Source organism: Canis lupus, chromosome 10 (assembly GCF_048164855.1).
Source record: "Canis lupus baileyi chromosome 10, mCanLup2.hap1, whole genome shotgun sequence".
In the NCBI taxonomy this organism is placed as follows: domain Eukaryota; kingdom Metazoa; phylum Chordata; class Mammalia; order Carnivora; family Canidae; genus Canis; species Canis lupus.
In genome coordinates this window covers 23,984,364-24,008,335 of record NC_132847.1, presented here as the reverse complement: position 1 = coordinate 24,008,335, position 23,972 = coordinate 23,984,364, and the positions used below count along the sequence as shown (strand labels likewise).

The 23,972-nt window shown below is 38.4% G+C and overlaps 1 protein-coding gene across 2 annotated transcripts in view; it reads right to left on the bottom strand.

Moving 5' to 3' along the window:
• SEC24A (SEC24 homolog A, COPII coat complex component) overlaps window positions 1-23,972 on the bottom strand; it is a 108,484-nt gene that overhangs the window by 32,813 nt on the left and 51,699 nt on the right. For both annotated transcript variants that reach the window (XM_072841101.1, XM_072841100.1), the window contains 7 exons: window positions 13,447-13,938; window positions 8,089-8,259; window positions 5,721-5,798; window positions 4,967-5,127; window positions 4,527-4,699; window positions 3,149-3,251; window positions 959-1,085 (listed from right to left, as the gene is read on the bottom strand). In XM_072841101.1, the coding sequence (XP_072697202.1) occupies window positions 959-1,085; window positions 3,149-3,251; window positions 4,527-4,699; window positions 4,967-5,127; window positions 5,721-5,798; window positions 8,089-8,259; window positions 13,447-13,918 (1,285 nt within the window). In that variant the 5' untranslated portion in view covers window positions 13,919-13,938. The remainder of the gene's footprint in view (window positions 1-958; window positions 1,086-3,148; window positions 3,252-4,526; window positions 4,700-4,966; window positions 5,128-5,720; window positions 5,799-8,088; window positions 8,260-13,446; window positions 13,939-23,972) is intronic.

The following is a 23,972-nucleotide window of genomic DNA, read 5'->3' as shown; positions in this document are numbered from 1 at the left end:
TAACATTATAATTTTATTTCACATACTGAAGCACATATACATAAGATTTTAAAGGCATACCAAACATCATACATACATTTTCTAAATTATTAGAGAGTAAAAATAATGTTCTTACTCTTCGCTTACTTTACTCCTAAAAAACTTAAGAATGTTTTTTAAAAATCTCTTAAATTTCCCATTTCCCAATGCTTAATGAAATTTCCTTCCAAACAGAGACCCAGTTTTCTTTTTTTAATTTTTTTTTTAAAAAGTTCTATGTACAACATGGGGCTTGAACTTACTACCGCAAGAACAAGAGTCACATGCTCCACTGACTAAGCCAGCCAGGTACCCCAGAAACCTAATTTTCAATATTAATATCAGTATACCCTTTTTCCTCTCTAATCCTGATAAAATGTTATTGTTTAGTTGATACTCCTTAAACATAGACTGTAAACAGCTCTGAAAGAGATGTCTTCTCCTTCAATTACTGAAAAAACTACATTCAACTAACCTTCTAGCACTGCCCACCTCCCTTCATACAGCAGTGAATGAAGCTAGCTAATGCCCACCTCCCTTCATACAGCAGTGAATGAAGCAGCTATTCTGTGGACTTATTTTCTTTTACTCTAGAGGAAAGGCATGGGACAATTTCTAAATAAAAATATTTCTTAAATTATAGGCTTAAATAATACCATGAAATATGCCATTTATTATATACCCAATATAATAATGTGAAAAAGTGGTATCAAATATTACTACATTCTTTGCTCAAAAAGTATAAATGTGTGTGTGTATACACACACACACACACACACACACACACACACAGAAAAGTTAACAGAAGTTATATCTGAATGGAAGGACTACAGGTAAGTAAGACAGAGTATTGTTTGTTTGGATTTTAACTTCACATTTGTGGTATCTGCTTTTCCCTAAAACGCAAAGTGAAATTTGTAAATATTTAAAAAAAACATACCATCATTGACTCGGTAACATAAGTTACACTTCCATCTCCTTTGATCAAGAAAGTTGACAAAAGGGTTGATATATGTCCTACAGGAGCGGCATCTCACAATTGTACTGGAGGTCACCACAGGCAATTGCTAAAAAAACAAAACTAATTTTTTAAAGGCAGTGATCATCATGTCTAAAGGCCAAACATTAAACCATACCTCCCAAGTAACTTCTGAAATACTGTAATTTTGGAGAAAAAAACCAAAGGGTAAAAGGATGTGTTCAAATTGTCCCATACAAAAAATTATGTAGCTAAAATGTACTGATTTTTAAAACTACTCTTTTTCTCCAGGAACATTCTCATTTAATCTTGCCTTTTAAAAAGCATTTATTTTCTCCTTAAATATTTATATTCTAAGACCAATGAAATGACCAAGTAAATTATTAGAAATTTTCTTCAAGTTACATTAAGAGGCTTTCTAAGTTTGAATAAAAGAACTGTCACAAAGTAAGGTAAGGATAAATTATATTTAAATATTGAATTAAACTCTGCTGTTATACTTCTATTTAAAGTTTATCCTGGGGCACCTGGGTGGCTCAGTTAGTTAAGTGTCTGCCTCTGGCTCAGGTCATGATCTCAGGATCCTAGGATGGGGCCTCACAAGCTCCCTGCTCAGTAGGGGAATCTGCTTCTTCCTCTGCCCCTGCCCCTGCTTGTGTTCTCTCTCTTGTTCACTCTCTCTCTCTCAAATAAAATAATAAATTAATTAATTAATTAATTAAAGTTTATCCTTCACATTAAAAGTTCTCAAATCTTTTTTTTTTTAATTTTTATTTATTTATGATAGTCACAGAGAGAGAGAGAGAGAGAGAGGCAGAGACATAGGCAGAGGGAGAAGCAGGCTCCATGCACCGGGAGCCCGACGTGGGATTCGATCCCGGGTCTCCAGGATCGCACCCTGGGCCAAAGGCAGGCGCTAAACCACCGCACCACCCAGGGATCCCAAAAGTTCTCAAATCTTAATATAAATTTGTTTTGGGATAGCCACTTCACTTATGTAATGATCCTCTCAAAAGTAAGTCAAGGTCCCAGAGCCTATGACAAAAGTAGAAGGGCTTCTTTGTTCTTCCCATGTGAGCAGAGGGAACGGCTTCCCAAAGAAACATACTTAATCCAAGAATGGCAGAAGTGGGAGACTGGGTACAGTATTTTTTTTTAAATATTTTATTTAATTTCAGAGACAGAGTGAACAAGAGAGAGAAAATGAAAGCACACATGAGCAGGGGGAGGTGTAGAGAGATAGGGAAGCAGACCATACTCTCTACCCCTGTGGGGACAGGGAGCCCAAGGCAGGGCTCGATCCTTGGACTCTGCGATCATGACCTGAGCTGAAGGCAAATGCTAAACCAACTGAGCCACCAGGCACCCCCTGGGTAAAGTATTTTATTTTATTTTTAGTTATTTATACATTTATTTTTTAAGATTTTATTCATTATTCATGAGAGAGAGAGAGAGAGGCAGAGACACAGCCAGTGGGAGAAGCAGGTGCCCTGCGGGGAGCCCCATAACAGCCTTGATCCCAGGCTGCTAGGATCACGACCTGAGCCAAAGGCAGACACTCCACCACTGAGCTTCCTAGGCACCCTGGGTAAAGTATTTTATTTTATTTTTTAAAAGATTTTATTTTATTTTATGTTTTTAAAAATTTTATTTTTATTTTATTTTTTAAAATATTTTATTTATTCATGAGATATTTTATTTATATTTGAGAGAGAGACAGAGACAGAGATAGCGACAAAAAGCACAAGTGGGGATGAAAAGAAGCAGGCTTCCTGCCAAGCAAGGAGCCCAATACTGGGCTCCATCCCGGGACTCTGGGATTATGACCTGAGCTGAAGGCAGACGCGTAACCATCTAAGCCACCCAGGCACCCCAATTTATAACTTTTTAAAATAGCATGGTTTATTTTTTTTCATTGCCTTTATTCTATTCAGTACCTCTTGAGTTTTTCAAAAATAGGCTTATTTTGCCTAATTTTGAAGTGTTTGGTAATAAAGGTGATGGCCAAATTAGAAATAAAGGAACTTGTCAATGGTCAAATTCCTAAAGATTGCTCAGAAATTCTATATGTGATTCTTGCACTACTATAGAAAATTCCTCACCATCAAAATAATTTTGCATTAGACATTTACTTTCATTAGTGAAACATACCACTAGGTCTTTGAAAGGATGAAGCAGCAGTCCCAAAGGAAGTTTGGCTTTATTCAGTAAGGCCTGAGTCTGAGGAATGCTAGTCAGCGTGCATCGAAATAACCTATACCAAAGGAAAAATCATGTATCAAAATAAATTTTTTTCTTTTTAAAAATCATGTGTCAGTTGTTGCTATGATTATTTCTGGACCAAAGAAAGTGGTGAAAGGTACACATTTTAACAGTGGATCAAATTACAAAGAAACATTTCAATTATCCCTCTCAAATTTTATCCAATTAAATATTTATGTCCTACTCAGAAAGAGAGGCAGTATAATTAGTTGCAACCCAGTTGTATAATAGAACCAAAATAAAATATCTTCTTGGCTTGGCTTATTCATAAAAGACAATCTGGACTAACATATGACATACTTTTCTTTATATAAATCTAAATTACGCTGGAATTACAAGGTGATGACAATGTGCAAGTGCAAATTTAAGTTTATTACCAAAAAGATCAGTTTTGTTGAAGGTTCTAAAAAGACCGTTTAAGAATAACAAAATTAAGTATATCAGAGAGTTATCACCACATACATTTAAAAAAATTTTTTTTTAAGATTTTTATTTATTCATTCATAGAGACACAGAGAGAGAGAGGCAGAGACACAGGCAGAGGGAGAAGCAGGCTCCACGCAGAGAGCCCAACGAGGAACTCGATCCAGGGTCTCCAGGATCATGCCCTGGGCTGCAGGCGGCGCTAAACTGCTGTGCCACTGGGGCTGCCCTCACCACATACATTTAAACTAATGATCCACTTTAAGAGACAAAAAAAGTATTATGTTTGTTATGAAAAATAATTTAAAATGAGAGCAATAAAGGATTATATAGAATCAAATCCCCATACTTTGTTTTTTTTTTGTTTTTTTAATTTTTTATTTATTTATGATAGTCACACAGAGAGAGAGAGAGAGAGGCAGAGACACAGGCAGAGGGAAAAGCAGGCTCCATGCACAGGGAGCCCGATGTGGGATTCGATCCCGGGTCTCCAGGATCGCGCCCTGGGCCAAAGGCAGGCGCCAAACCGCTGTGCCACCCAGGGATCCCAAATCCCCATACTTTGGACTTTAAAATATTGTATTCACCGCAATGATAATGAGATGTCATAGTCCCATTAAAGCTCATAATAGCAATTATCAGCTTAGAAATTACAACCTTATTTCTTGAGCTAGAACATTTCAAATATCAAGTAAGCAATTAACAGAGTTCTTTTTTCTACATGAAAAGTTATTTTCATAAATTAAAGTTTGTACAGTTTATTCCTAATACATGAAGCCCCCAAAATCCAAAATTTCTAGGATAAAATATCATACTTAAGAAGAAATGCTATTTGAAGCCTTACTCTGGGTTACAATTGAGTTTCTGGATATCTTCATGCAAATTTGGAACAGGAGGCTGCAAAGGTGTTGATGGAAGCATGTTTCTTTCTTGAAGAAGATTGATAACTCTTAGCCCCTCTGGATGTAGACTTAATCCACTCATGCTTGCAGTTAAATGATTAGCACCTAAGGGAGTCTAAAAATACAAAATTTCAAAGTAACTAGACTTTATAATGTTAAGGACTTGGTTACTGGATTTCACTCTAAATAACAAAGCCAATCTAGATATCCTGGTCAATCTTTTTGGTTCTGGGGATATGTAATAAAACATAAGTCTTATGAAATAACCACTATCCTAATTGGTTAGAAGTATTAATTACACCTTCCTAAAACTTACATCTACATAGTTTAAATCAAAAGATGGAAAATTGGTAAAGAAACAAATCACAACCAAAAAGTTTACCTGAGTAAAGCCCTGTGGCCCACTTGAGTAATTCAAGGAAGAGGGTGGCATTCCAGTTGTACTAGGTGGTGCGGTGTTCTGATAACCAGGTGGTAAGGAGGGATATGAATATCCAACACTTCGGCTCATTGTGGGATTCTTATTAGCATACTGTGGTGTTGCTAGAAACAAGGTAACTTTTAAGTTCTATTTTATACTCCAGAATACTTTAAATAAACACCTAACTCTAAAATCCCTCAGGTAATTTAATACTTACATTTATCACATTTGCAACATAAGACAAATAAACAATACTAACAAAGTAATAGCAATGATTAATAATCCAGTTAATGTAGACTATAGCCATAAACATACAAAAATGAACTTGGTATATAAAAAAAAGCTTGATACAGTTAATTTACTTTTGTATCATTTACTAAACTTTATATTCAGACTAAAATTCTAATTCAAAACACTTCAGTGAAAACATATTAACGTTCAACTCGTTAAACAGAATAAATGTATTTATATAGATTTAATTGATAAAAATACTCTGGAGCCGTATCATAATAAAGCCCATAATCCCAATTCTGAAAGGAAAAAAAAGAAAACTAAAAAAAAAAATGGATATAAAAAATGCTACCATAAGGTATTGTTGTATGACATGATTATGAATTTTTTCTTCACTGTTTCCTATAATGAACACATACTAAAACAAAGAAAACAGAAAAAAAACCCCAAAAAATAAAAAAAAACAGCTTTCATAGCATCTCACCCAAGAAGCCACCGCCTTCAATTTCATCGTAACTATTGTGAACCACCATAGATCCATTATTGGTATTTGATGCAATACCTAAAAAGGAAGTTTATTAATAATATTTAAACTAGAACAATTATAACAATTTCTGAAAATTCTGAACTAATGTCTAAAATTGAACATAACATTCTAAGTACTTTAACCCACAGCCCAGGAAAAGTGTCAAATGTTGAAATAAAAAATTCAAACAATTCAAGTTTTTAAATATAGAAAACATACATTTAAAAAAAGAAAAGAAATCATACATTTTAAATAATTTTATGAACTTCTAAAACAGATGGTCTTTGTGCAGTTTATAAAATTATACACTATCTGAAAGATTTCAGCAGGTGAGAGCAGCATTAAAAACCTTTAAAGAAAAAAAAAAAAACCTTTAAAGAATCATAAAAAGGGATCCCTGGGTGGCGTAGCGGTTTGGCGCCTGCCTTTGGCCCAGGGCGCGATCCTGGTAGACCCGGGATCGAATCCCACATCGGGCTCCCGATGCATGAAGCCTGCTTCTCCCTCTGCCTGTGTCTCTGTGCCTCTCTCTCTCTCTCTGTGACTATCATAAATAAATAAAAATTTAAAAAAAAATTTAAAAACCTTTAAAGAGCAGTACACAACAAAAAAAGTTATCAAAATCAATACTATTTAAAAAATAAATTATGAAGATAAAAATACTTTTTTTTTTTTTCAAAATATGGAACACAGTGGAATCTAGAATTAATTTGAAGGTGATATAAATAAATCACAATGATTGCTTTCTTCTGGGGAACAGCCACTAAAATAAATAAAAATCTTAACTTTCTTTCCCCTCATTTTAAAGACTTAAAGATAAATGCCAGGGACATCTGATTATGAAGAATCTATCTATTTCTAGATACCTCTATTACTTATGAGCTCTAACTCGGGTATAGAAGAAACTAAACTTAGTGAACAGCATCAACCTTTAGCTTCTAAGTACAAAGGTGCCAACTTTTAATAGTCATTCTAACACCAAATAGATTAAGTTTAATAGTTTCAATAAAACCAACTTCTTGGGCAGCCTGGGTGGCACAGAGGTTTAGCGCCACCTTCAGTCCAAGGATTGAGTCCCATGTGGGGCTCCCTGCATGAAGCCTGCTTCTCCCTCTGCCTGTGTCTCTGCCTCTCTCTCTCTTTCTCATGAATAAATAAAATAAAATCTTAAAAAAAAACCAAACCCAACTTCTTTCCAGTTCTCAAGACCACCATGACTTTAACCATGAGTTGATACAGAAAACTTTAGTAAAACTGTTTATAGGGATCCCTGGGTGGCTCAGCAGTTTAGTGCCTGCCTTTGGCCCAGGGCCCAATCCTGAAGACCCAGGATCGAGTCCCGCGTCAGGCTCCTGGCATAGAGCCTGCTTCTCCCTCTGCCTGTGTCTCTGCCTCTCTCTCTCTCTCTATGTCTATCATGAATAAATAAATAAAATCTTAAAAAAAAAGTTTATAAAAGTAAACAAAACCATTGGGTGTATTTTTAGTTGGTTAAAAATGCAAATATTTATTGTAGCTTAATTTTTAAAGTTATAATGTGGCAAACAATGGGACATTATCATTTTGTTACTCATCATTAACACCATTGTTTTCAAAATATTTACAAGTTGGTCTTTTCTCTACTTAAAATACTTAAAAAAAAAAGGAAATGCTAGAAGAAAAAATAAAAATAATATTTATTATATTCAGTAGTAGGATATGCACAGTAGTTTTTCCACTCCTGCTTTCGTATTTCCACATTTTGCTGCAATGGTTAGGCTAAAATCAAATTTTTTACTTGACAAAATATATTGTTTAAACTAATAAACTTGTATTTTTTAAGTTATATCTGAAGATAATGCTTTAAAAGATGTTACTGAAAGAAAAAAAACATGTTACTGTTTATATGTAACTTCAAAATACTTGCATATTTTACTTTTTATTTATGCTCATAAATATTTGTTGACATTTACAATAATAAATGTCATAAGTCAAAATACTGCTTCTATGGAAAAGAGCCAATATATTAAAAGGATAGTTCTAATACCATGCCTAGAGAAGCAGAAATTCTCCTCTCATCTTCATCCGCCAAAAGGCACCTAACTTTACAGCTAAAATTGTTAAAATCTGCCCAGCAACAAAAAAAGTTAATAGCAGTAGTTCCCAAATACTAGGCCTAGCACAGGGTAGTAGAATCCTAAGGGGCTTTTTTAAAACTCTAAATTTCTGAAGGCCATCCTTAACCAAAACAACCATATTTTCTGGAAAAGGTATTATGTAAATGAACATAATTAATATTCATCCTTCTACAAGTCAAAACTTAAGAACTTGGTTTTGCCTTGCTTACCTTCTTGGTTGACAGCTGAATTAAATGAGGGCTGGGTTACAGCTCTTTGTGATGATTTTTGAGGAGTGAGGGCCCTCACTGGAAGTGGTCCTCCAGTTGGAGGGGGCCCAAGAGGAGCTCCTGGTTGGAAAGTGGTAGGCAGAGGTGGATTCACTAAGGGAGGTGCAGAACCTATAGAAACAGTTTTTCACAAGTCACTTAAAAACTTAAGAAAAAGGGCAAAACAGCCTTTTACCAAATATGAGTAACTTTCAAATTTATATTTTAATTAAAATCACCAACAAAATACCAGGAATATGTTACCTGCCCAGGTTTATGACTTTTTCATTTATATGCATGCTTTACACATTTACAAGTCTCTTTTATATGCTTATTTGCCAATTATTAAAGCAGCATCAAATCACTTAAAGGGTAGATATAATGTCCTGTTTATTGATTAATTTTTTATTAACTGGTCACAGAGGTTCAACAAGGCCATATCAAATATTCCAATAGAAATTAACATAAATAAAATGTTATCCATGGCCTGTTAATGTATCCATTCAATTAACATCAACATCAACTAGAAAGCTTGACAGCTTTCTAAAACTAAAAACTATTGTGGTTATTCTAAATTCTCCAAGTTTTATTTCATTTTGCTTCATTTTAATTGAGGCACAACCTGTTAAAATGGGATTATAAATTTGTACCTTGTTCCATGTTTACCTAGTTATAATTAAAGGTAGTTTACTCTTAATGATGGTTCAAAGACTGTATTAAGAATAGTCCCTAGGGGCTCCTAGATGCCCCAGTTGAGTGATGGACTCTTCTTGATTTTGGCTCAGGTCATAATCTCAGGGTCGTGGGATAGAGGCCTGTGTGGGAGTCTGCACTGAACATGAAGCCTGCTTAAGGTTCTCTCTCTCCCTCTTCCTCTGTCCCTCTCTCTGCCTCTGCTCAGGAGTGCTCCCTGTCTTAAAAAAAAAAAAAAAAAAAAGGGCACCCCCCTCTCCCACTCAAAAAGAAAGAAAGTAAAGAACACTCCCTGGGCTTAAAAATCAGGAAATGAGGGCAGCCCGGGTGGCTCAGTGGTTTAGCGCCGCCTTCAGCCCAGGGCCTGATCCTGGGGACCTGGGATCGAGTCCCAAGTCGGGCTCCCTGCATGAGCCTGTTTCTCCCTCTGCCTGTGTCTCTGCCCACCCCACCCCCCCGTGTCTCTCATGAATAAATAAAATCTTTTAAAAAATTAAAAAAAAATAAAGCAGAAAACTTTTCTAAAAATCAGGAAATGGGGATCCCTGGGTGGCGCAGCGGTTTAGCGCCTGCCTTTGGCCCAGGGCGCAATCCTGGAGACCCAGGATCGAATCCCACATTGGGCTCCCAGGTGCATGGAGCCTGCTTCTCCCTCTGCCTATGTCTCTGCCTCTCTCTCTCTCTCTCTGTGTGACTATCATAAATAAATGAAAATTAAAAAAAATCAGGAAATGATTTAAAGTATATACTTTATAAAACACTGGTATTCAAGAGGTTTAACAGTACTCATCAAACTAAACTAAGAATGACATGATATCTGTCCTTTATATCTATTAGATCTCGCTGCCTTGATTTTACCAGTTTTCTATAGGACAGTAAGTTCTGATGAGTGTAAAAACATCATCAGTTTCGACAGTTTTTATATATCTCTATGATATCAAAAGTTCTAAAACCCACACCACCTGCTCATTCAAGTCAACAGTGTTCCCACCTTCTCATTTGCCAAAGAAGAGGAACAAAGTAGACAAAACAGATAAAATACTAGTGTTAAGAATGTGATTAATTTTTCGTTCCAGGACTTTTTTTAATCCTCTGAATTTGTAAGTGAAATAGATTATTAATAAGTAAAATTTACTTCTATTCTACCCGTATTTGTAAAACCTTGTAGTTTTTTTAAAATAAGGGAATAAAGATACCCAGATATGAAAATTTTCAATGTTTCTTCAATACTATTCAATTCTCCACGGTCAAACTGAAAAAATGATCGTATTACTGAACCTTATAGCTCCCAATAAGATGAACTGGTGCCCTGTTGACAACTGAAGACAAAGATTACTGCCCATATAACTCCCTTATCAAGGAAGCACTGATACATATCCAGGGCAATACAGACAAGTCAAAGGAACAAAAGGACAAGGTACACTACCAACTCAGCAGGAGCAAGAATGTATGATACATCTGACCACAAAGGTGTAACAACCTAATGTTCAACCAAATACAAGTGAGCGTAGAGAGATTTTTCAGAGGTTTGGGAAAAAAATTTGAAACTACAACATGCTACATTTCATAAAGTACACATTTCTTTTTCTAGCTGAATAATTTTTTTCCTTTTCAAGTAGGCTACATACTCAGCATGAAGTCCAACGCAAGGGCTTGAACTCATGACCTTGAGATCAAGCCTGAGCTGAGTCCAAGAGTTGGACGCTTAACCAACTGAGCCACCCAGGTGTCCCTCAAGTTGAATAATTCTTATTTGTAATTAATAGCTAGAGTTTTAGAACCTGCCCTCTGATATCTCTAAAGCTAATGTAAAAAATGTTAAAAGATGGGTTATTAGAAAAAAAAAAAAAGTCAGGTGGGTCACCCGGGTAGCTCAGTCAGTTAAGCACCTGCCTCACTCAGCTTAGGTCGTGATCCCAGGGTCCTGGGATGGAGCCCTGCTTCGGGCTCTCCTGCTCAATGGGGATTCTGCTTCCTGCTCTGCTCCTGCCCTGTTGATGCCTGCAAATGCTAGCGTGCGTGCTCTCTATCTGAAATAAAAATAAAGTCTTAAAAAAACAAAAAAAAAAAAAAAAGAAGAAAGAAAAATAGAGAAATTTGATATGTGGACTCAAAACTTAGGATAACCTACAGTTTTGAGAACAGATAATCAGGCACCTACTATGAATGATGTGTTTTAAAAAAAATGAAAGTAAAAAATGAGCAATTTTTTAGAGGTATCTAAGAAAAAAAGAGTAGTCATACATTTATTTAAGGTTCATTTTCTTAGTGCATGTATCTTTCTTTCCTCTTATATAGGAAACTTCTTAAATTTTGTCACCGGCTTATGTCTCTTTCACCACATCTGTGGTGTTGCCTTCTACCTAATGACTTGTGAAACCCCCCGAAATTTCAGATTATTGATAATGTGCTTTTTAATGAGAAAATACGTCTACCACTAAATAATTTTTAAATAGTAGCTTTACCCATTTTCTTGTGGCTCTGGGCAAAGTATTCAAGCCTTACATTTATCTGTAAAAGAGACTGTTGCGAAGATAAGTAAGATATCACATATAAAAGTTTGGTAAAGTGCTGGAAAATAAAAATATTCATTAAATGTTACCTATAGTTATCAACAATGACATGAAAATTCATTAATTTCAACTCACTGATGCTCATGGTGCCAAATGACTAAGAATAAAAGTAATCAAAGGATTTCAGTTTGACTACTGCAGAAGACTTCTACAAAGAAACCAATTTCTAGAAGCAGCTTTAACCTTTATAGGCCATAATGCAAAATGAATTCACCAGAACCAATGACTGATCAGAGGCTAAGAAAAATAATTTCAGCAGTTAAAATGTATGTAGTATACAGAAATACATATAAAAGGTAGCCATTGACATTATTATTTCATCTGGAAGTTTTTACTAGTTCCTTGACAATGTTGGCTGAACAGAATCAATCTGCAGATCTCAATACAGAATTTTAAAAGCTTTTCAAAGTAACACTATTAACTTTGTTAAGTGTACAAGACACTAATTTTAAAGCTAAATAGGAACAGTGAAATGATTAAGTGAACTTGTGAACTAGATACAAACAAACACTGATGTACAAGCTGATGTATAAAATCCACACAATCCCAATCAAAATCACAGGTGCCTTCTTTGCAAAAATTGACAAGCTAATCCGAAAATTCTTATGGAAATGCCAATGGACCCAGAACAGCCAAAACGAAGTTGGGAGGATACCTGGGTGGCTCAGTCTGTTAAGTGTCTGACTTTGGCTTAGGTCATGATTGTGGGGTCCTGAGATGGAGCCCAAAGTTGAACTTGCTCAGTGGGGAGTCTGCTTCTCCCTCTCCCTCTCCACCCTCTCTGCTTGTGCTCTCTCTCTCTCAAATAAATAAAATCTTAAAAAAAAAGAAAAAAGAAAAAGTTGCAGGAGTCATACTTCCCAAATTCAAAGCTTACTATAAAACCTACAGTAATCAAAACAAAAACAAAAACAAAACACCTACAGTAATCAAGTTGTTTAGTACTAGTATAAAGATAGATATAGATCATTAGAAAAGAATTCAGAGTACAGAAATAAACCTGTACATTTGTGATCAGTTGATTTTCAATAAGGGTGCCAATACCATTCAATGGAAGAAAGAACAGTCTTTCCATCAAATAATCCTGGGACAAATGTATACCTATATGCACAAGAATGAACACCATACACAAAACTCCAAATTGATCAAAGACCTAAATATGAAATCTAAAACTATAAAACTCTTACAAGAAAAGATAAACATAACTCTCTGCCCACTGCTTTCTGACTGCACTTCTGCTAATACCACTCCTCACTACAGAAGTTACTGTCTGTTCTGACCTGCCCCTCTAGGATCCTACAGTTTCTGGGGACCAAAACTGTCTAAGCCATAACAAAAAGATAACCTAAACCTCAGATCCAGACCAAAAAGAGACCACAGGGATTGAGCTTCTTAAGATGGAACCAGTTAGGGACACCTGGGTGGCGGCTGAGCATCTGCCTTCGGCTAAGGGTGTGATCCTGGGTCTGGGGATTGAGTCCCACATCGGGCTCCCTACAGGGTGCCTGCTTCTCCCTCTACCTGTGTCTCTGACTCTCTCTCATGAATAAATAAATAAAATATCTTAAAAAAAAAAAAATGGAACCCAGTTAATAAAAGTAATGCAAGTCCTAAGGAAGTGGTTCTGCATACACACCTGATTCCCTGAAATATCATGGGTGACTTAAAAAAATACAGAGGAGGGATGCTTGGGTGGCTCAGCAGTTGAACGTCTGCCTGTGGCTCAGAGCCTGATCCTGGATTCCCAGGATCAAGTCCCACATTGGGCTCCTTGCATGAAGGAGCCCTCCCTCCCTCTGCCTGTGTCTCTGCCTCTCTCTCTCTGTGTCTCTCATGAATGAATGAATGAATGAATAAATAAATAAAATTTTTTAAAAAATAGAGGATACCTTCAAAGGAAAAAAGCAAACTATTTTTTTAAAAAAATCAATAGTCCTCCATACATTTTAAAGCTTAAAATATTATAACACCTAAACAAGCAAAATTTTCCCATCCCTACATAGTAAGTACTCCTTTTGAGAACTCTACGAAGAAAAAAAAAAAAGAACTCTACCTGATTTTGTGAGGTTGTTCTGAAGTGAAGGATCTCCAGAAGAAACATACTGATGACTTGTCAAATTTGTATTCCCAGATATAGTTGGTTGGGATGATGAACGAGGACAATGGTTTATCTGTGATCCTGTGGATGGATAGTTATACTGCCAATTCAAAGGTGGCTGTATGTTGGCTCCAGGAAGAAAGCTACCAGAAGGCATTGGTGTAGCAGCTGGGTTCTGAGAAGTAGGTAGTGGCATTCGGGGAACAGGAACACTGGGAAGTGAAGATGTCACTGGATTAGAAGCCACAGGTGGTCTATAAAGAGTCTGCCCAGGTCCCTGATAATTACTTAATGGAGAAACAGTCTGAGAACCACCATAGTTAGACTGTCCAGAGACTGGATTCAAAGTCTTTGCTGGTATTAGATGAGGGTAGGATCCTGGAAGCTGGGAATTATATCCTTGGTTCACTGACACTTGTGAAGACATCAGTGCATTTTGGACAGGACCTTCCAATAAGATGGAGAAAAATTAGTCTTGCAAACAAAGCAATAAAAATACTTTAAGAAATACAGTAAAACACATGGTACTCTTACAATTCAACAAGAAAAAGACAAATAATCCAATTTTAAAATGAACAAAGGATTCATTCAAATATATTTCCAAAGAGATATACAAATGGCCAATAAGCATATGCAAAAACACCAACATTATTAGTCATTAGAGAAATGCAAATCAAAACAAAGGTGATATAGCACTCACACCAAATAGGATGACCAAAATGAAAAAGACCGTAAACATTTTAGTGTTAACAAGAATGTGGAGAAACTGGAACCCTCACACGTTGCTAGTAGATATGTAGAATGGTGCAACTACAGTGGAAAACAGTTTGGTTATTCCTCAAAGTATTAAACATAGTTTTCTTTTTTTATATATTTTTATTTATTAACTCATGAGAGACACAGAGAGAGAGAGAGACAGAGACACAGGCAGAGGGAGAAGCAGGCTCCATGCAGGGAGCCAATGTGGGACTCAATCCCGGGTCTCCAGGATCACACCCTGGGCGGAAGGCAGATGCTAAACTGCTGAGCCAGCCAGGCTGCCCTAAACATAGTTTTCATATAATCTAGCATTTCCACTCTTACCTTGCATAAAAACTCGTGTACAGATGTTCATACCATCATTATTCATAATTGCCAAAAAGTGGAAACAACCTAAATGTCCATCAACTGATGAACAGATAAACAAAAGGGGTATATCTATACAATGGGAATTATTTGGTCATTAAAAGGAGTGAAATATTAATGACATTTTACAACATAGATAAACCCTGAAAACATTATGCTGGTCACAAAAGAGCACACATTGGGGACACTGGGTGGCTCAGTGGTTGAGCATCTGCCTTCAGCTCAGGACGTGATCCTGGGATCAAGTCCCGCATTAGGCTCCCTACAGGGAGTTTGTTTCTCCCTCTCCCTCTGCCTGCCTCTGCCTCTCTTTCTGTGTCTCTTGTGAATAAATAAAATCTTTAAAAAAAAAAAAAAGAGCATACACTGTATGATTCATTGATATAAAACATCCAGAACAGCAAAATCCACAGATACAGAGATTTGTGGTTGCAGGGGATGGGGGAAGGAGGCAGTGGTGAGTACAAATGGAATAGTTTCTTTGGGGGGGGTTATAAAAATATGATAAAATTGATAGTAGTGATGGTTGCAACACCCTGTAAATACACTTAAAAATCACTGAATTGTACATTTTAAAGGTGTTATTAAAAAATCCCTAAAACTATCACTTCTACTCAGGAATATACTGTTATTTCTGTGGCTAAAATTAGACAATAAAAGGAAATAAGATTTTTTTTTTTTAAGATTTTCTTTCTCTCTTTGAGAGAAAGAGCATGAGCATGAGCAGGGAAGAGGGACAGAGGAAGAAAAGGAAACAGACTCCCTGCTGAGCGGGGAGCCCCACATGAAGCTCTATTCTAGGACCCTAGGATCATGACCTGAGCCAAAGGCAAACGCTTAACCAGGATCACACCCTGGGCGGAAGGCAGCCAGGTGCTCCAAGATAAACATTTTTTAAAAGACAGCACTCAGGGGTGCCTGACTGGTTCAGGTGGTAGGGTGTGCAACTCTTTTTTAAATATTTTATTTACTTAGGGACACCTGGGTGTCTCAGTGGTTGAGCATCTGCCTCCAGCTCAAGGCATGATCCTGGAGTCCCGAGATCGAGTCCCACATCGGGCTCCCTGCATGGAGCCTGCTTCTCTCTCTGCCTATGTCTCTGCCTTTCTCTCTGTGTCTCTCATGAATAAATAAATAAAATGTTTAAAAAATTTTTATTTACTTATTTATCTGAGAGGGAAAGAGAGAGGAAGAATGAGGAGGAGCAGGAGACAAGCAGATTCCGTGCTGAGCTTGGAACTCTACTCAAGGCCTGATCTCATGACCCTAAGATCATGACCTGAGCAGAATTCAAAAGTTGGAGGCACATGGGTGGTTCAGTGGCTTAAGCGTCTGCCTTCAGCTCAGGTCATGATCTCATGGTTCAGAGATGAAGCCCTGCCTCAGGCTCCCTGCTCAGCAGAAAGCCTGCTTCTCCCTCTCCCTCTGCCTCCTTCCTCCTACTCATGCTCTGTCTTGATCTCTCAAATAAATAAACAAAATCTTAAAAAAAAAAAAGGGAAAAGAAAAGAATTCAAGAGTTGAATGCTGGGGAATCCCTGGGTGGCTTAGTGGTTTAGTGCCTGCCCTTGGCCCAGGGTGTGATCCTGGAGTCCTAGGATCAAGTCCCACATCAGGCTCCCTGCATGGAGCCTGCTTCTCCCTCTGCCTGTGTCTCTGCCTCTCTCTCTCTCTCTCTCTCTCTGTATCTCATTAATAAATAAATAAAATCTTAAAAAAAAAAAGAGTTGGATGCTTAATGCAGTGAACCACCCAAGCACCACAGTCCCTAATCTTTAAATATGTACCTATAACAAAAACCCTCATCTTTGAGTTTAATAAATGTATATGGTAAAGTCACTGTCAACTGACATCAATTACTCCACTTAATGGTGAAATACCTCATAAATAAATAAGCTATTTGAAAATTTCCTACTCCTTTTCCTTTTAGCTCCAGCCACACCTACCCTCTTAATGTTCCTTCCACAAGCTTAATATGCTCCCACCATAGGGTTCTTCACTTTTTACTCTGCCAAGAATGCTGTTCCCCTGGATAATCTCACTCAATCTCTTTATTTTGAATAATCTCCTCAAAGAAGCACTACCTGAACACATCTCAAATAGCATCTTTCATTCTTTTCACCTCTGACCCTGATTTATTTTTCTTTCTAGTGTTAAAGTGACACCACATTATTTATTTATAGTCTATCTCACTATAACATATGGTCCACGAAGATAGGGACTTTATTTGGAGAAATGTGATAATCAACTGTAATAAAGACTAGTTTCTTTTTTTTTTTTTAAGATTTTATTTATTTATTCATAGACACAGAGAGAGAGAGAGAGACAGAGACAGAGAGACAGAGACACAGGCAGAGGGAGAAGCCGACTCTATGCAGGGAGCCCGATGTGGGACTCAATCCCAGGTCTCCAGGATCAGGCCCTGGGCTGAAGGCGGCACTAAACCACTGAGCCACCCAGGCTGCCCAAAGACTAGTTTCAAACGTTATTGTGATCACCTGATGGAATCCGTTAAAAGTAAAAAACTTATTTCATGATATGACACCATGTTAGATATTCTTATAAGCAATACTTTTAAATAAACTTAGGGCACCTGGGTGGCTTAGTCAAACAGCCCACTCTTGATTTCCGCTCAGGTCATGATCTCAGGATTGTGAGATCAAGCCCTACTCAGTGTGGACTTGCTTAAGATTTTCTGTCTCCTTCTGCCCCTACCCCCTTTCACAATTAATTAATTAATTAATTCCCCTCTCAGAATTAATTAATTCTAAATAAATAAATAAGCTAAAAGGCAAAGTAGTCCCTTTCCTAAAAAATTCAGTCCTCAAGACATGGAGAGGGGGATGAGGTGTAAGCATCCACACTGGAGGCAAGCTGGTATAGAATGAGGAAGCAACACCAGCAATGGGAGAATGGTTATATACAAGAGAATTGACCAAATAAATACATATAGGAATCCCTGGGTGGCTCAGCGGTTTGGCGCCTGCCTTGGGCTCAGGGCATGATCCTGGGATCCGGATCAAGTCCCACATCAGGCTCCTTGCAGGGAGCCTGCCTCTCCCTCTGCCTGTGTCTCTGCCTCTCTCTCTTTCTGTCTCTCATGAATAAATAAACAAATCTTAAAAAAAAAAAAAATACTGAGGGACGCCTGGGTGGCTCAGCGGTTGAGCACCGGCCTGCCTTTGGCCCAGGGCGTGATCCTGGGGTCCCAGGATCAAGTCCCGCATTGAGCTCCCCATAGGGAGCCTACTTCTCCCTCTATGTCTCTGCCTCTTTCTGTGTCTCTCATGAATAAATAAATAAATCTTAAAAAACAAACAAACAATGATAGCCTCCAGCAACTATAAAAGGCAAAACATTCTTTGTTAGAGCTTCGGATAAGGAATGGAGCTCTAACGACCTATTTCCGGCTTCTGACCTCCCCAACTTTAAAATGACAATTTTGTGTTGTTTTAAGCCACCAAATTTATGGCAATTTGTTATAACAGCAATACAAACTAATACATCGTAAGAATATGATTTATATGAAACACAGTGATGCTTCTCACAGAGTTAGTATTCAATAAATGTTTGCTGTCTTCATCGAAGAAAACATATATTTGTGCCCTTAACACTGCAGCACTCACTTACATCTGTTCATAAACCAAATAATTTCATCTGAACTAAACATTTTTTTAATCTTTCATTTAGTTAAAAACTGATCCTATAATTAGTCTAAATTATTCACCTTATTCCAAATAGTTAAGAACATTCTATTTATGTCATCATTGAAATAAACACATTTATCAATACCATCAGAGAAACAAAGGTCCACTCCAACCCTGCCCTCAAGTAGCTTGTGGTCCAGATTGGAGGACAAAGAACCAGGCATGGACAATAAAGCATGATGTGACAAGTGGCAACTCAGGACACTGTGAGAGCACCAAGGAAGCAGCACTTAGGTTAAACTGAAGGCAGAAAGGTAGCAGAGATAATTTCCTGAGAAAGGGAAGTTTCAACTAGGATCTTAAGAGACAATCAGATTTAGTTCCAGGAAAAGGAGTATCAAGAATGTTTCCAGAAAAAGGAGCAAGATGTACAACAGCCTGTGGTCAAAAAAGGGTGTTGTGAAAAAAGTTCAGCATAACAGAACAAAAGTCAAGTGACTGAAGCAAATGTCTGAAGTGAAACATGAGTTCAGAACTATTCCCTTAATGAATCTGTATTTCAGGGGCACCTGCGTGGCTCAGTCAGTTAAGCGTCCAACTCTTGATTTGGGGCTTAGTTTTTTATCTTAGGGTTGTAGGATGGAGACCCCAGTTGGGCTCCATGCTCAGCGCCAAGTCTCCTTGTTCCTCTCCTTCTGCTCCAACCCTGATCACTCACACTCTTTCTTTTTTTCTCTCTCATAAATAAACAAAATCTTAAAAAAAAAAAAAAAAGTCTAGATTTCAGCCTAAGGGCACTAGAAGAACTTTGGAAAGGCTACCTTGGGACATTTTAAATTTGCACAAAAGAGAACTTCTCGGGGATTAGAGGAGATTAGAGACTGAAAGGAATCTATTGCTGTAGTCCAGGCAAGAAACCATTGACTAAATAGCAGCAGTGGGAATCCAGAGATCTTTAAATCAATAAAAACATTTGCCAAAAACTAATTCATAAGCATATTGTGGGACATGTGGATAAAAACAGACATCTCGGGCAGCCTGGGTGAGGCAGCCATTTAGCGCCACCTTCAGCCCAGGGTGTGATCCTGGAGACCTGGGATTGAGTCCCACGTCAGGCCCCCTGCATCGAGACTGCTTCTCCCTCTGCCTGTGTCTCTGCCTCTCTCTCTCTCTCTCTCTCTCTCTGTGTGTGTCTCTCATTCATTCATTCATTCATGAATGATTAAAAAAAAAAGACATCTCACAGCCTGGTTTTATCATAAGATTTGTATTTTTAGGGCAGCGGGGGGGGGGGGTGCTCAGTGGTTTAGGGCCGCCTTCAGCCCAGGGTGTGATCCTGGAGACCCGGGATCGAGTCCCGCATCGGGCTCCCTGCGTGGAGCCTGCTTCTCCCTCTGCCTGTGTCTCTGCTCTCTCTCTCTGTCTCTCATGAATAAATAAATAAACTCTAAAAAAAAAAAAAAAAAAAAAAGATTTGTATTTTTATTTATTGTTTTATCATAGGCTAATGCAAAAAAGGCCTTTGAGCCACGTGCTGCCAAATGAAAACTAGGGATCATCAAAATGCACAAAATAGGGGCACATGGATGGTTAAGAGTCCAAGTCTTGGTTTTGGTTCAGTTTGTGATCTCAGGGTCCTGGGACTGAGCCCCATATCAGGATCCTTGCTTAGCGCAGAGCCGACTTATCAAGATTCTGTCTACTTTGCCCCTCCCCGCCATATGCTGTCTTTCAAATAAATAAAATCATTTTTTTAAGTGCACAAAATAAATAGGTGCCTGACTAGCTCTGTCAGTAGAGCATGTGACTTAAAAAAAAAAGAGGGCAGCCCGGGTGGCTCAGCGGTTTAGCGCTGCCTTCAGCCCAGGGCTGGATCCTGGAGCCCTGGGATGGAGTCCCACGTCAGGCTCCCTGCATGAAGCCTGCTTCTCCCTCTGCCTGTGTCTCTGCCTCTCTCTCTCATTCTGGGTCTCTCATGAATAAATAAATAAAATCTTAAAAAAAAGAGAGAGAGAAAGAAAAAAAGATTGCTGGGCTTAAACCTTACTTAAGTCATTAATAAATTAAGGAGCCCATGAAAATTACAGATTAGAGATTATGAATCAGTCCAGAACACACCTCTGTGGCATGTGAGTTATTCTGACCATAGGGCATGAGTTCCTGAAATCTTTTATCCATCCAAAATAGAGCGTCCCAAAAGAATGCCAAAAATTCAATTATCATAAATCTCTAACCCAGGAACAACCAAAGATAACTGACTCTTATCATCTGAGAAGTTTCCACACCACACCTAAACGTACACTGTCACAAAACTATCAAATCTCCCATTTATTCTACTAAGACCCTATTTATTTTTCATAAAAATCAGTTTGTTTCCTCTTACATGCCCTTCTCTTCTTCCCCTTCCCCTATTAAGATTGTACCTAAGTCACAAATTCTATCTGCCTCCTTGAGTCATTTTTGTAAACTCTCATACTACATAAGAAAATGATGTCTTCTTTCTTGATAATCTGTCTCTTGCCAGTTTAATTCACAGGCCCCCAAACACCCAATCTAACAATGCAGAAAAAGTTCTTCCCCAACAACTGAAAACAAGTCTCACCTTTTTTTTTCATTTTGTAAAAGATTTTATTTATTCATTCATGAGAGATACAGAGAGAGAGGTAGAGACATAGGCAGAGGGAGAAGCAGGCTCCATGAGGGGAACCTGATGCTGGACTTGATCCCAGGCTGCTGGGATCACGACCTGAGCCAACCTGAGCTCAACCACTTAACCACCCAGGTGCCCCCTTTTCTTCATTTTTTAAGATTTTATTTATAAGAGAGAGAGAGAAAGAGAGAATGAACTGGGGGAGTAGAGGGAGAGGGAAAAGAAGACTCCTCATTAAGTGCGAAGCCTGATGTGGGGCTCAATCCAGGACCCCAAGATTATAACCTGAACCAAAGTCAGAGGCTTTACTGACAGTCACCTAGGTGCCCCTCATTTTTTTTTTAAGTAGGCTCCATGCCCAGTGTGGAGCCCAATGTGGGGCTCCAACTCACGACCCTGAGATCAAGATCTGAGCTAGGATCAAGAGTCAGACACTCAACCCACTGATCCACCTAGGTGGCCCTTGTCTTTAAAAAAAAAAAAAAAAAAGAAGGGGATCCCTGGGTGGCGCAGCGGTTTAGCGCCTGCCTTTGGCCCAGGGCGCAATCCTGGAGACCCGGGATCGAGTCCCACGTCGGGCTCCCGGTGCATGGAGCCTGCTTCTCCCTCTGCCTGTGTCTCTGCCTCTCTCTCTCTCTCTCTCTCTCTGTATGACTATCATAAATAAATTAAAAAAATTAAAAAAAAAAAGAAGAACAGTGACCATGATAATCACCCAAATGATGTTCCAACATTCAAAATTAAAACAATCCGATCAATTTTGGCTTCAGCCAAACATAATCCATTGGAGTAATGTTTTAACTTTGAACTGTACTGCTTTTGCAGATGTTTTTTAATGTTTTAGTTTTACCTTGTACAACAGCTATAAACCTATGAAGTTTATGCCTAGGTTTTCTGTTTGCATATACATTTTATAAAAAATAAAATGGGGTTGCAAGGAAATACTTAACATCTAATATAAGTTTCATAAAACTGACTGAAGAAATACAACTGATGGGATTTGATGTGGAAGTGATTATGTGAATTCATGTGGAAGTGAACAGAGGAAGCAATCAGGGATAACTCCCCAGATTCTAACCTGAACAACTCAGTGGATGGCAGTACCATTCACTGGATAGAAGGAAAGGAAAAGAAAAGAATTGGGGGGGATCCCTGGGTGGCGCAGCGGTTTGGCGCCTGCCTTTGGCCCAGGGCGCGATCCTGGAGACCCCGGATCGAATCCCACGTCAGGCTCCCGGTGCATGGAGCCTGCTTCTCCCTCTGCCTCTCTCTCTCTCTCTATGTGACTATCATAAATAAATAAAATTTAAAAAAAAATTGAATTAAAAAAAAAAAAAAGAAAAGAATTGGGGAAGGCTGAGAAGAGAAAAGGGAAGAAAGACTGAAGAATTATTTTTTTTTAAGATTTTATTTATTTATGAGAGACACACAGAGAGAGGGGGGGGGCAGAGACACAGGCAGAGGGAGAAGCAGGCTCCATGCAGAGAGCCCGACATGGGACTTGATCGCAGGTCTCCAGAATAAGGCTCTGGGCCGAAGGTGGCGCTAAACCGCTGAGCCACCTGGGCTGCCCTGAAGAATGATTTTAAAGATACTTTCAGGTGCCACCAAGAAATCCAAGTACAGATGTACAAGAGAAAGAGATTTATCTGCAGCCAAAGATATGGGTTTCTACTTACGATATAACGTTGGCAATCACTGGCATATGTACAACATTTGATACCATGGGGATTAATGATATTGAGGAAATATGTACAGAGTAAGAAACCGTGCCACAGAAATGATGTGAAATAATGTTTATAGCTATTTTTTGGAGATTTTTTAAAGGCTTTTTGTTTTGTTTTGTTTTAGTACAATCTCTATAGCCAATGTCGGACTCAAAATCATAAGAGCCCGTGCTCTACTGACTGAGCCAGCCAGATGTCCCTAAATATTTTAAAGTAATCTCTACACCCAACATGGGATCCAAACTCACAACCCTGAGACCAAGAGTCACATACTGTACTGACTGAGCCACCTAGGCACTCTTATTGTTGTTGTTGTTTTTTTTTTTTTAAAGAAAGAAAAAGAAGAGAAACAGGTCAGAATGCTGACAAACATTTAAGAAAGAGAAGAAAAAAAGCAGTAAAAAAAGGTAGAAATATTGAGAACATTGCTGTTGAGAAAGAGCAACCAAATCAGAAGGGTCTTAAAACAAAACAAGTAATGTTAAAGGGTATCAGATGTTGCTTGAAAAATAACAATGATGGGCAGCCCGGGTGGCGCAGTGGTTTAGCGCTGCCTGCAGCCCAGGGGCATGATCCTGGAGACCCTGGGTCGAGTCCCATGTCGGGCTCTCTGCATGGTGCCTGCTTCTCTCTCTGCCTGTGTTTGTGCCTCTCTCTCTCTCTCTCTGTCTCTATGAATAAATAAATAAAGTCTTAAAAAAAAAAAAGAAAAATAACAATGAAAAATGAAATATATTTTTTTATTTAATAACCAAAAAGTCATTTGTAGCCTTATTTAGGGCTGTTTTGAGGGAAGAATGGAAATAGAAACCAAATTCAGAGAAGTTAAAGAGGCAAAGAAGCAAACAAGGAATTAAAATAAAAGAAGATGGGGCACCTTGTGTGGTTCAGTAGGCTGAGGATCTGACTTGGTTTCTGCTCAGGTCTCAGTCTTCAGGTCCTGAGATCAAGCCTGTGATGTACTCCATGCTCAGCACGGAGTCTGCTTGTCCCTCTCCCTCTGCTTGTCCCCCTGCTCTCTCGCTCTCACTCTCTCAAAATAAATACATAAAATCTTTAAAGTAAAAGCAGATGATTGCTTCTCAATTATCCAAACAGCAGCTTTAGAATCAAAGATATAGGGCAGCCCGGGTGGCTCAGCGGTTTAGCGCCGCCTTCAGTCCAGGGCGTGAACCCGGAGACCCGGGATCGAGTCCCACATCGGGCTCCCTACATGGAGCCTGCTTCTCCCTCTGCCTGTGTCTCTGCCTCTCTCTCTCTGTCTCTCTCTCTCTCTGTGTCTCTATGAATAAATAAATAAAATCTTAAAAAAAAATAGAATCAAAGAGATAG